The 11,400-nt window shown below is 60.6% G+C and overlaps 1 protein-coding gene across 1 annotated transcript; it reads left to right on the forward strand.

Moving 5' to 3' along the window:
• Positions 1-504: 504 nt before the first annotated feature.
• Positions 505-11,253, forward strand: Dgat1 (diacylglycerol O-acyltransferase 1). Its single transcript, XM_042669373.1, has 17 exons — positions 505-852; positions 6,076-6,163; positions 8,510-8,550; positions 8,637-8,722; positions 8,806-8,858; positions 8,945-9,050; positions 9,218-9,325; positions 9,411-9,485; positions 9,575-9,678; positions 9,768-9,806; positions 9,880-9,921; positions 9,997-10,041; positions 10,126-10,238; positions 10,318-10,383; positions 10,467-10,554; positions 10,642-10,704; positions 10,789-11,253. The coding sequence occupies exons 1-17, from the start codon at positions 638-640 to the stop codon at positions 10,942-10,944; spliced, it is 1,488 nt and encodes a 495-aa protein (XP_042525307.1). The 5' UTR covers positions 505-637; the 3' UTR covers positions 10,945-11,253.
• The last annotated feature ends 147 nt before the right edge of the window (positions 11,254-11,400 follow it).

The following is an 11,400-nucleotide window of genomic DNA, read 5'->3' on the forward strand; positions in this document are numbered from 1 at the left end:
TGTGCCGAAGGGCAAGAGGTCAGGGGCCAGGCGCAGCTGCCAGGTAGCCGGGCGCCTGCGCCACGAGCCAGGTAGACATCTGTCCGTCCTCCGCAGGGCTCCCGTGTCCTCGAGGGCGCAGGCCTAGTCCTGGGGCGCCCCGGCCCCGGCTCTCCCCGGGCCGCGGCTTCCCTCGGCCCCAGCTCCGCCTTCCGGGCGCAGCGGGGCGCAGTCCGTGTCGCCTACAAGTCCCAGGGCGCCCCGCGCCAGGCCCCGCCCCGCCAGGCCCCGCCCCGCCAGGCCCCGCCCCGCCAGGCCCCGCCCCGCCAGGCCCCGCCCCGCCAGGCCCCGCCCCGCCAGGCCCCGCCCCCGCCAGGCCCCGCCCCGCCAGGCCCCGCCCCGCCAGGCCCCGCCCCGCCAGGCCCCGCCCCTGGCCGCGGCCTACTAAGCGGGGCTCGGGGCCGCCGGCGCCGTCAGAAGCTCGGAGCCTGCGCGCCGCTGCGCTCCCGGTGGGCGTCGCTGGCACAGCTCGGGCTACGGCGGCCGGCAGGGGGCGGTGGCGGCCGTTACTCGGGGTTCGGAGGCGGGGCCGCGGGGGTCGGGCGCTGAGAGGCCGAGGGCCCGCGGCTGGGCCACGGCGGAGGAGCGGGCCGAGGCCATGGGCGACCGCGGCGGCGCGGGCGGCTCCCGGCGCCGGAGGACCGGCTCCAGGCCCTCGGGCCAGGGCGGCGGCGGGCCCGGGGCGGCGGAAGAGGCGGTTCGGGACGGGGCCGCGGGCCCGGACGTGGGCGCCGCGGGGGACGCGCCGGCCCCGGGGTCTGCCCGGGACAAGGACGGAGGCGCTACCGAGGGCGGCGGCCACGCGGATCTGAGGTAGCGGAGGGTTCCTGACCCTTCACCCCTGACCCCAGACCCCGCGCTGCCCCCTGCCCCCAGGGCGGCCGCGGACCCGGGGGCCTCTGGGCCCCGCTCGGACGCTGAGGCTTTGGAAGTCCCCGGTCAAGGTCACCCGGTGGGGGGCGGGGCGGGGCGCCCCCCGGGCCTGCGGGGCGCGCGGGCCGCGGGAGCCCCGGGACCCCCGACCTGGGCGGGCCGCGGGACCCCCGAGCCTCCTGGGCGGGCCGCGGGACCCCCGGGACCCCCGAGCCTCCTGGGCGGGCCCCGGGACCCCCGAGCCTCCCGGGCGGCCCCGACTGGACGCGGGTCGGCGGGAGGGAGCGCGTGAGGTCGGGCTGGCTCCCCAGGCGCGCAGCCCGGAGCCGGCCCCCAGCCTCTCCCTCTGCCCTGGGCCAGGGGGCCGCGCAGAAGGGCTTCTTGTCCTTGCAGACCCTCGCAAGCGGGCCTGCGTGTCTTATCTATTCTTCATTAGCGGTCAGGAGGGCCCTCTGTGTCACTAGAAAGTGCTCACTGTAGGGACAGAGCTGAACCCGGTGTGGAGACTTGGATTCCCTGGTTAGAGTGCAGGAAGAGGCAATGGGGGTGTCCACAGGAAGGGACATGCTTCTCTGAAGGAGAGGACGGAGCGATGGGGACTACACCCTTCCCGGCCCGCGAGGAGGTGGCCAACCTGGACACTGCTGCCTGCTCCAAGCTGGCCCTCAGGCCACTCAAACCTTTTCTGGGGTTAATCCTGGCCTATGTGACTGACTTAGAGAGAAGCTGAGGAGCGAAGAGGAAGTAGGCAGGGGAGGCTGTGGGTGTCCTGTGGGGAAGGGGGCTCAAAGGCTGCCTTTTGGGCTGCTCACAGTTCACTTGGGAGATAAGATAAACCCCAGTGTGAGGCAGGTGTGGCTCAGCATGGACAAAGGTCGGGTACAGACTCCCTGAAGACACTGGTGGATGGGGGAGGTCCTCCTGAGGTCTGGGGTGGTGCTGAGGGAGTTCTGGAGTTCCCCTCTATGATTGCCCCCAGTCACCCCTCTCTTCAAGGCCCCGGGGGATGCTTAACTGGACTTTGGAGAGGGTGGGAATTGGGGTCCTTTTGCATGAGACTGGGAAAGAGGTCTCAACTGTACCACCTGGGATAGGCAGGGGAGTGCAGTGTTACCTTCATCACATTGGTGAGTGTGAGGTCTTCGGGGAGCTGGGAGGGGAGGCGGAGAGTCCTCTGCTGGAGTTGCAGTCTCCCTGGGCTGCGCTCCTGCTGTGCTGCCTCAGCTCATCAGACTGATGCCCTCCCCTCTGGAAGTGAGGACCATGGCAGCGAGGCTGCTCCAGCCTCTCCACCTGTCTCCAGGACTTGCAGGCCCGTGCTCTGCCTCCACCCTGGGTGCAGGCCCCCAGGTCTCAGTGCTGGCCAGGCCAGGCTCTCTCGGTGCTTTGGGGCTTGGCCTGTGTGTAGCTCACTCCATTGTCCCTCCTTGCCAGCCGCTCCTCTTCCCTGCTTGTTGCTGCTCTTGGCCCAGGCCAGCCTTCCTCCTGATTCTGCCAACTCCTGCCTCCTCCCCTCCATACCACTTCTTGCTCACCGTGGGCTGAGTAGGTGGCCAGGCTCTGGGGGTGAGCTCGCTTCTGCCCTGTGGCAAGGCGAGGCTGGGAGGAAAGGTGCCCATCCTGCTGCTGTGCTCGCTGTTTGGCCCGGGAAGTTTGGGGAGCCCACCCCAGTCATCTTGTACCCCAGGGCCTAGTTGAGGATGGCCTGGAGGAGTGCAGGGAGGGGTTGCCCGGAGGGTAGAAGTCTCTCTGCGCCTCTCCTTGCCCTGGACCATGTGGTCCTAGGAGGAGGTCCACACTGGAGACAGCGTCTGGGTGCAGCGCAGACCTGGGGGTGTGGGGTGTGAGATGGCCAGGTTCCTGCCCTTGCCCCACAGGAGAGGTTCTGTGAGCCTGGTGGCTGTGGGAAGGAAGGAGGAGGGCCGCTCCACAGCTCTGTGGCCCCAGGCAGCGAGAGATGCAGGCCGTGGTAGGTGCTCAGTAGGTGAGAGGGTGACAAAGACTGGGCTGCTTCTCTCTCCCTGCTCACATCTTGTGGCATGTCCCTGTGGTGTGCTAAGCATTTCTGTGGGCATTGGTCAAGGAGGAGTGTCATGGGCCAGGGGGGAGTGTCCCAGTACGAGAGCAGTTGGGGAAGATCTTGAGAGCCCAACGGAAGGGACGTGGACAAAGCTCCTCTGATATCTGCTGTCAGCTTTGGAACCCAAGACCCTTTCCCCGCTTCTGTCCTCCTCTTGGAGGCAGCCAGAGCTAGAGCAGCAGGGGCCCCTTGGTGGCCCCAAGGCCCAAGGGGAGGGCGGTCATATGATTGTGAAACACTGGTGGTGGTGTGAGGCTTCCGATAGTGCAGGTGAAAGCAAGCAAGCTTCAGTTGAGAGGGGTGAAGCGGTATGGCAGGGAGGCCCAGAGAAGCAGCCTCCTGCCGGCCTCCTGGTGCTGCGACTCTGGGGAAACTCACACCTAGCCGGCTGGAGATGCAGGCAGCAAGCAGAGCTGGTGAAATGTTGCCTCAGGTGTATCAGTGCTTTAGAAAGTCAAATACAGACATGGGGAGAAAAAGGGGTCAGGTAGAACTCTCGACGGGCCTGTTGGACAGATACGGGAAGGCCAGGCCTACATTTGGGTGTGTGTGGGGGGGGGGGGGTTTGAACAAAGACAGAGGCTAAAGGCTGGACTTGCTGGCTGAGATGACCACTAAGGAGGGTACGGTCAGCCTAGGGCTACCGGAAGCTAATGTGGATGGACTAGGCACAAAGCAGACCTTGGTCTGGGGAGCAAAGGGTGGGCCTGTTGGCATTGCCTCTCAGCTTTCTTGGCCCATCCCCTGGCCCAACCAGAGCCAGGCTTGCCCTGTGGCACTGAGGTGAGGTCTTCCTAAGAGGGCATCTGTAGCTGCAGCAGCCCAGGCGTTTCTGCTGCTCAGAGGTCTCGAGGCAGGCATGTGTGTGGTGAGAAGAAAAAGGAGGCATTTGCCTCTCCTCTTGCAAAACCAAGACCTTGCTCAATTTCCTTTTCTTTCTTTCCTCCTCCTCCTTCTTCTTCTTCTCCTTCTCCCTCTCCCTCCCCCCTCCTCTTCTTCCTCCTCCTCCTCCTCCTTCTTCTTTTGTGGGGCTTCCTCGTGGCACAGCAGCCAGAGGGAAAGGTGGGGCTCAGCTGGTATGAGCGAGCCAGGTGCGGCTTCCTGGGATTTGGGCTCTGGTCTTGTTCCTGTTGTTTCTGCCTGGGCTGGGCCTTGTCCAGCCATACAGCGGTCCCTTCCCTGGATGGGCAGGGTCTCACTGGATGTCCCTCACCCCAGGACTATCTGGGAGTTTCCCACAAGAGAGGGCCTCCCTAATATCAGGTGCCTGGTCTTGTTGAATGTTTTCACTCCGCAGCCTCAGCCCAAGCAGTAACTTGGAACTTGCAAGAGCCAGGCCATTGACTCAGAAAAGTGCCTGTTGGGTTGGGTACCTGGCTGGCCTTGGGCCTGGTGCCTGTGTGGCTGTGTGTGAGGAGAAGGGGTTTTGGCCGTGGTGGAGGCCCCGGGCACTACCATGGGTGATAGTGTGGGCCAGAGGAACAGTGTGGACTCCATTCCTCACCCTTTGCCCAGTAATGCCAGCTGGTTCCAGGTAGGCCTGTAGATTTCACAGATCCTCAGATCAGTGGCCTAAGAGCCTGGTTATAGTCTGGGTCTTCTGGTGAGCCAGTTTCCTGGCTTGAAATGACTGAGCCCTATATAGGCCTGGACAACTACTCCTGAGACTTTATACACATATACTTTTTTTTTTGGGTCCGGTCGTGGGGCCTGAACTCTGGGCCTGGGCGCTGTCCCTCAGCTCTTCAGCTCAAGGCTAGCGCTCTACCACTTGAGCCACAGCACCACTTCCGGCTTTTTTCTTTTTGCTTATGTAGTGCTGAGGAATTGAACCCAGGGCCTCAGGCATGCAAGGCAAGCGCTCTACCACTGAGCCACCTTCCCAGCCCACACATATAATTTTTAAAAATTTTTTCTTTTCTCTTTTCTGTGTGTGTACTGTGGCATGGACTTAGGGCCTTGGTGCTGTCCCTGAGCTTTTCATACTCGAGACTAGGGCTTTACCACTTGGACCACAACTCTACGTGTGTGCGTGTGTGTGTGCGTGTGCATGTGCGTGTGTGTATGTGTGTGTGTGTTTCCTTCCCTGGCTGGTTTCTAACTGTGATGAGCAGATCTTGGCCTCCTGAGTAGCTAGGTGTGGATAACCAGCACCTGGATACTTTTGGCTATTTGATGGTTAATTGGAGATGCTGCTGGGCTCAGTGGCTCATGCCTATAATCCTAGCTATCGGGGAGGCTGAAATCTGAGGATTGTGGTTGGAGCCAGCAGGAAAATCTGTGAGACTGTAATTTCCAATTAAACAACCCTCTCCCCCCCCCCAAAAAAAAAAACCCACACAAAAAACAGAAGCAGAGCTGTGGCTCAAGTGGTAGAGTACTAGCCTTTGTAGAGTACTAGCTTTGGGCACAAAAAGCCCAGGGAGGGGCTGGGAAGGTGGCTCAGTGGTAGAGTGCTTGCTTTATATGCTTGAGGCCCTGGGTTTGATTCCTCAGCACCACATAAGCAGAAAAAGCCGGAAGTGGTGCTATGGCTCAAGGGGTAGAGCGCTAGCCTTGAGCTGAAGAGCTGAGGGACAGCGCCCAGGCCCAGAGTTCAGGTCTCATGACTGACAAAAAGAAAAAGAAAAGAAAAGAAGGAAGAAAATAAAAGAAAGAAAAGCCCAGGGGTAGCACCAGGCCCTGAGTTCAAACCCTAGCTCCCCCTTCTCCCCAACATACACACAACATCTTAAACCCCAGGACTCCCCTTCCCCACACAGTCTTAAGTCTCAGACTTTTCTGCCTAGGCTGGCTTCTAACTGTGATCCTCAGATCTCAGCCTCCTGAGTAGCTAGGATGGCAGGCATGAGCCACCAAGGCCCGGCTCCTCCTGCTTCTTGAGAGGACTCATCGAGGCCTGGGGGTCTGAGAACTTCACCCACTGGAGCTGTGTGGCTGCTTGCAGGACCCTGCCTGGCTGGCCCCTTCTCCCACTTATAGATGGGGATGAGTGGTGTGTGGACAGAAGAAACAGCGTGGATGGTGGCAGGCCTTGCCTTGGAGCACCTGCTCACAGGTAGGGCCTGTACTTTCTTTGCCAGATGCCATCGCCTGCAGGATTCCTTGTTCAGCTCAGATAGTGGCTTCAGCAACTACCGTGGCATCCTGAATTGGTGTGTGGTGATGCTGGTGAGTAGGACAGGGTGTGGGGCAGGCCAGCCTCGGCAGGTGTGCTGGACTCTTCCACGTTTGTCTTGCCGTGGTGTAGTCTCTGTTGTGTGGGTGATCTGGGGTCTGTGTCTGATTGCTTTAGTCCCAGTGGCTGCCAGCCCTGGCTGGTAGGAGGAGGCGAGGCGGTCCCTGGCAAGCCATATGGGATTAGATTGAATTCCGGGAGAGCCCTGTGGATAGTGGGAGGTTGAATCGTACCCTGGCTGGCATGGGAAGGCAGAGAGAGGACCAACAGCCACCTTCTTGTCCCACACCTGAGCTGGGAGGATGAGGAGGCGGCATTTTGTGGTCACACAACTTCCCCGGCAAAATGCGAAAGAAGTCTTGAGGGATCGGGTGCCATGTGGCCTTACAGGCTTGGAGCCTCCAGAAGGCCTGGCCACCGGGGGCCTCTTGGCCCATCTCTCAGCCATGGGTCCCCCTGGACAGCCCCGCACCACGTTCAATGCCTTCGGCCTCAGGGCCTGCTCCCAGGCACGCAGGCACGCACGCACATTGTGGGGGTGTGGCAGAAACCCCACCCTTGGAGCAGTGGAGTTGGAAGCTCAAAGAGCAGCCTGAAGGGCAGGGCAAGGGGCAACTTGTGCCCAGTCTGCTCCTCAGGCTGATGTGGTCTGAGGCCTTTGAACCTACTCACAAGTGTCTGTCTCTGCTTTGAGTGTGCCTCCTCTGGCCGCCAGGGTTGCAGGGTTCCGTGTGCACCACACGGCTGCATCTCAGGAAGGGCCCGAGGCTCTGGGCGTCCTTGCCCTGGGGACGCCTCAGTCTCAGCCAGCTGTGCAGGGAGCACTGGGCCCAAGTCCAGCCTGGCTCCACGGGAGATGAGCTATCTCATTTTTGGCCCAGTCTGATCTGAAAAAGAGGCTTCTGGGTAAGGAAGGTCCTCAGCCTGTACAGTGTTTCCTTGCTGCCTTTTCTCTGTGTCCACTCTGTAGAGGGGATTGGCGCCTTAGCTCCCATTCGCCTGTTACAGGCTTTCAGGAGAGGCCTCTCTGCCTGAGTGATATTGTACGGTCTCATGTCGGGCTGGCCGGGTGGAGGTGGGCAGGTAGCAGCCCTTACGTCTCTAGGCTTTTTTTTTGCCAGTCCTGGGGCTTGAACTCAGGGCCCGGGCACTGTCTTAGAGTTTCTTTTGCTCAAGGCTAGAGCTCTGCCACTTGAGCCACAGCGCCACTTAGAGCCTTTTCTGTGTATGTGGTGCTAAGGAATTGAACCCAGGGCTTCATGCATGCTAGGCAGGCACTTTACCACTAAGCCACCTTCCTAGCCCTCATCTCTAGGCTTTTTACATCCTCCATGAAGCCTTCTGTGAGAACACCCAGGCCTAAACATGTTCCTGCCAGGGCTGGCTTTGAACCTCGATCCTCAGATCTCAGCCTCCTGAGTAGCTAGGATTATAGGCGTGAGCCACCGGCGCCCAGTTTTAAACATGTTCCTTTGCCCATGTTTCCTTTCTGTATCACAGGACCTGAGCCTGGGGAGGTAGCCTAAGTTGGTGGTATCAGGACCCAGCTGCTGGGGACTGGAGTGTTGTTAGAGCAACTGGGACAGAGTACCTCATCCTTGACCACTTTGGTGGTGTCTTCAGGCTGCCCCTAAAGCTGGGCTCCATAGCAGCTGTCCTGGCTGGAGGATCTGTTCCCTGGGCTAGGATGGGCAGCTCTCCCTCCTCAGCCTGGCCCTCCAGTAGGGACTGACCCGAAGCTCAGCTTTGACAGACTTCCCCCTTGTGGGTATGGGGGCTTTGTCATCACTGGTAATGGGAGGCTGAACACAGCACTGCAAGAGACCAGGGCGGCTGCACAGCGAGATTGTCTGCTACTGAAGGTGTGGCACTTGGGAGGAGTCTGCTAGCAGGAGGAGTCTCTTCTGCACAGAGAGCAATGAGAGACTTTTCTTTTGTCTTTATTCTGGTGTGTGGTCAGGTAGGTGGTGAGTCTCAGGGCTTGCTGTTAAAGAATAGTAGGACTGGGCCTGGGAAGGTGGCTCAGTGGTAGAGTGCTTGCCTGGCATGCATGAGGCCCTGGGTTTGATTCATCAGCACCATATAAACAGAAAAAGTGGGAAGTGGCACTGTGGCTCAAGTGGTAGAGTGCTAGCCTTGAGCTGAAGAGCTGAGGGACAGCGCCCAGGCCCAGAGTTCAGGCCTCATGACCCGGGGGAAAAAAATAGTGTGGCTGAGTCTTTAAAGCTGAGGCTGCTCCCCAGGCCTACAGGTTGTGCTTCAGAGATGTAAGAGAGCTGGGAGATGCTGGTCTGTAAGAGTGGCCAGCATCACAGGGCTGAGCCTTCTGTCTCTTGCAGATCCTGAGCAATGCACGGTTGTTTTTGGAGAACCTTATCAAGTGAGTAAACATGTTAGGCCCTTCCCTACCCCACCTACGGAATGACCAGGCCTCCACCACTCAGGCCTCCACCACCCCACTTCTAGGTACGGCATCCTGGTGGACCCCATCCAGGTGGTGTCTCTGTTTCTAAAGGACCCCTACAACTGGCCTGCTCCATGCCTGGTTATTGGTGAGCCGGGCTCAGAGAAGGGCCCTGGGTGGGCACCAGGCTGGCCTGGCCTGAACCTTTCTCATGGGTATCTCTGTCCTCAGTGGCCAACGTCTTTGCTGTGGCTGCATTCCAGATTGAGAAGCGCCTGGCAGTGGTAAGTGCCATAATTGCTTGAAGTTGGGTTTGCTGGAGGCAGGCTCTCCTTGGCGGGTCCTGGCTGAGTGCTCTGCCCCTCCCCAGGGTGCCCTGACAGAGCAGGTGGGGCTGCTGCTGCATGTGGCCAACCTGGCCACCGTCATCTGCTTCCCAGCAGCGGTGGCTTTGCTGGTAGAGTCCATCACTCCAGGTGAGCTGATGACCTGCCCCGGCCCCAACCGCTCCAGCGCCTGGGGCAGCTCCAGGCTCAGTCTGGTGGATGCGGTCCCTGGGGTGCATGGGTCTCTGAGGCTGAGCCCCTACTCTGTGGGTCCTATTGTTTGTGGGTGGCTGTGGGCTAAGATGCCTCTCCTGCAGTGGGCTCCGTGTTGGCTCTGGCGTCGTACTCCATCCTCTTCCTCAAGCTCTTCTCCTACCGGGATGTCAACCTGTGGTGCCGTCAGCACAGGGCCAAGGCTAAGGCTGGTAGGATTTGAGTCTGGGGGCTTACCTGGGGCTGGGCCTGAGCAGCATGGCCCCCCATCCTCCCCTACGCGGGCTTTACTTGCAGCCTCTGCAGTGAAGAAGGCCAATGGGACTGCCACACAGAGCGCTGTGAGCTACCCAGACAACCTGACCTACCGGGGTGAGGGCCCAGCGGGCAGGGCCTGCCCAGGGCAAGGGCCAGAGGCAAGTCAGGCAGGTTTGGCTCTAACCTCCTCCCTTCCCTTCCAGATCTCTACTACTTCATTTTTGCCCCAACTCTGTGTTATGAACTCAACTTTCCCCGCTCCCCCCGAATCCGAAAGCGGTTTCTGCTGCGGCGGGTCCTTGAGATGGTGAGGCTGGGGGACGGGGAGGAGCCACTCATGGCCTGGCGTGGGGGCCGTGGCTGCGGTCTCAGGTAGCTCCTCTGCTTTCTCCCCAGCTGTTCTTCATCCAGCTCCAGGTGGGGCTGATACAGCAGGTAAGTGGGATGGGTGCGGGCGTGGGGAGGCTCAGCGCAACTGGAGGCCCACACGTGGAACCTTCCTTTGCAGTGGATGGTGCCTACCATCCAGAACTCCATGAAGACCTTCAAGGTGAGCCTAGGCCCCCCGCTGGAGGGGATAGGAGTGGGGGAGGAGCTGTCCGGCTGAGGCAGCCTGTTTCCACAGGACATGGAGTACTCGCGCATCATAGAGCGCCTCCTCAAGCTGGCGGTGAGTGCCTGTGGTGTGCAGCGAGGTGAGCCTGAGGGACAGGTGTGTGTGGTGTTCTGGAACCTGGAGCCCTTCCCCCCACAGGTCCCCAACCACCTCATCTGGCTCATCTTCTTCTACTGGCTCTTCCATTCCTGCCTGAATGCGGTGGCGGAGCTTATGCAGTTTGGAGACCGGGAGTTCTACAGGGACTGGTGGTGGGTAGCTGGAGGGGCTCTTCCCGTTGGGGCCTGGGCAGGCCCCCGTGCTCCGCTCACCCTGTCTCTTTGACCCCAGGAATTCTGAGTCTGTCACCTACTTCTGGCAGAACTGGAACATCCCAGTACATAAGTGGTGCAGCAGGTGGGTGGTCTGTGCGCGCGTGGGGGTGGGTGTTGACCTAGGCCACTTCCCAGGGCCTCAACTTTGGCCTCTGTTTGCTCTAGACACTTCTACAAGCCTCTGCTCCGACGGGGCAGCAGCAAGTGGCTGGCCAGGGCAGGGGTATTCATGGCTTCGGCCTTCTTCCACGAGGTGAGTGCTCTGCTCTTTTCTTTTGCCTTGTCTCTGGGTAGGGACGTGGCCCACGGCTGAGACTCGAACCCCCTTTTCCCGTTCCAGTACCTGGTCAGCATCCCTCTGCGCATGTTCCGCCTCTGGGCATTCACCGCCATGATGGCTCAGGTGAGCAGCCCGGCTGGCTACCTCACCCAGCAGCCCTCCCGGGCGCCACTCTAGCCAACTGACCTTGGCCCCACATGCCCTCAGGTCCCACTGGCCTGGCTTGTGGGCAACTTCTTTCAGGGCAACTACGGCAACGCGGCTGTGTGGCTGACGCTCATCATCGGGCAGCCGGTGGCCGTGCTCATGTATGTCCACGACTATTACGTGCTCCACTGCGAGGCCCCCGTGGCGGGAGCCTGAACCTGCGCAGGGCACCTCGGCCCGGAGCGCTGAGGCCTGCTCCCGCCTCAGGAGGCCTTCCGCCCCTACAGGTGCCCTGCTGTTCTCCTTAGGGGTGGTGACACCGCACCAGCTGGCGGGAGCCAGCGCTGAGTCTGTGCTGTCCAGGGACCAAGGGTGTCAATAAAGTGCTGTCCAAGGTGACCTCCCTCAGCCTGGTGGGGTGGGGGGATCAGTGGGTGTCGGCCCATCCCACCCTGGCTAGTGGCAGTGCTGTGGGTAGCCGTCCCACAGGCTGGAAGCCCGGACATGCTCAAGATTCTTGGCCAAGGTTGTGGTGTTGGTGGATCTGTAAACGTATGTTGTTCTGGGTTGTGTGAACGACTGCTTAGCTACAGAAGTGACCAACCATTGCAGCTAGAGGCCAGGGAGGTTCCTGGGCCACCTTGTGGTTTGGGAAAGATCAGATGAAGTACA

This window comes from Dipodomys spectabilis, unplaced genomic scaffold (assembly GCF_019054845.1).
Source record: "Dipodomys spectabilis isolate Male_0828 unplaced genomic scaffold, ASM1905484v1 ptg000495l, whole genome shotgun sequence".
NCBI lineage: Eukaryota > Metazoa > Chordata > Mammalia > Rodentia > Heteromyidae > Dipodomys > Dipodomys spectabilis.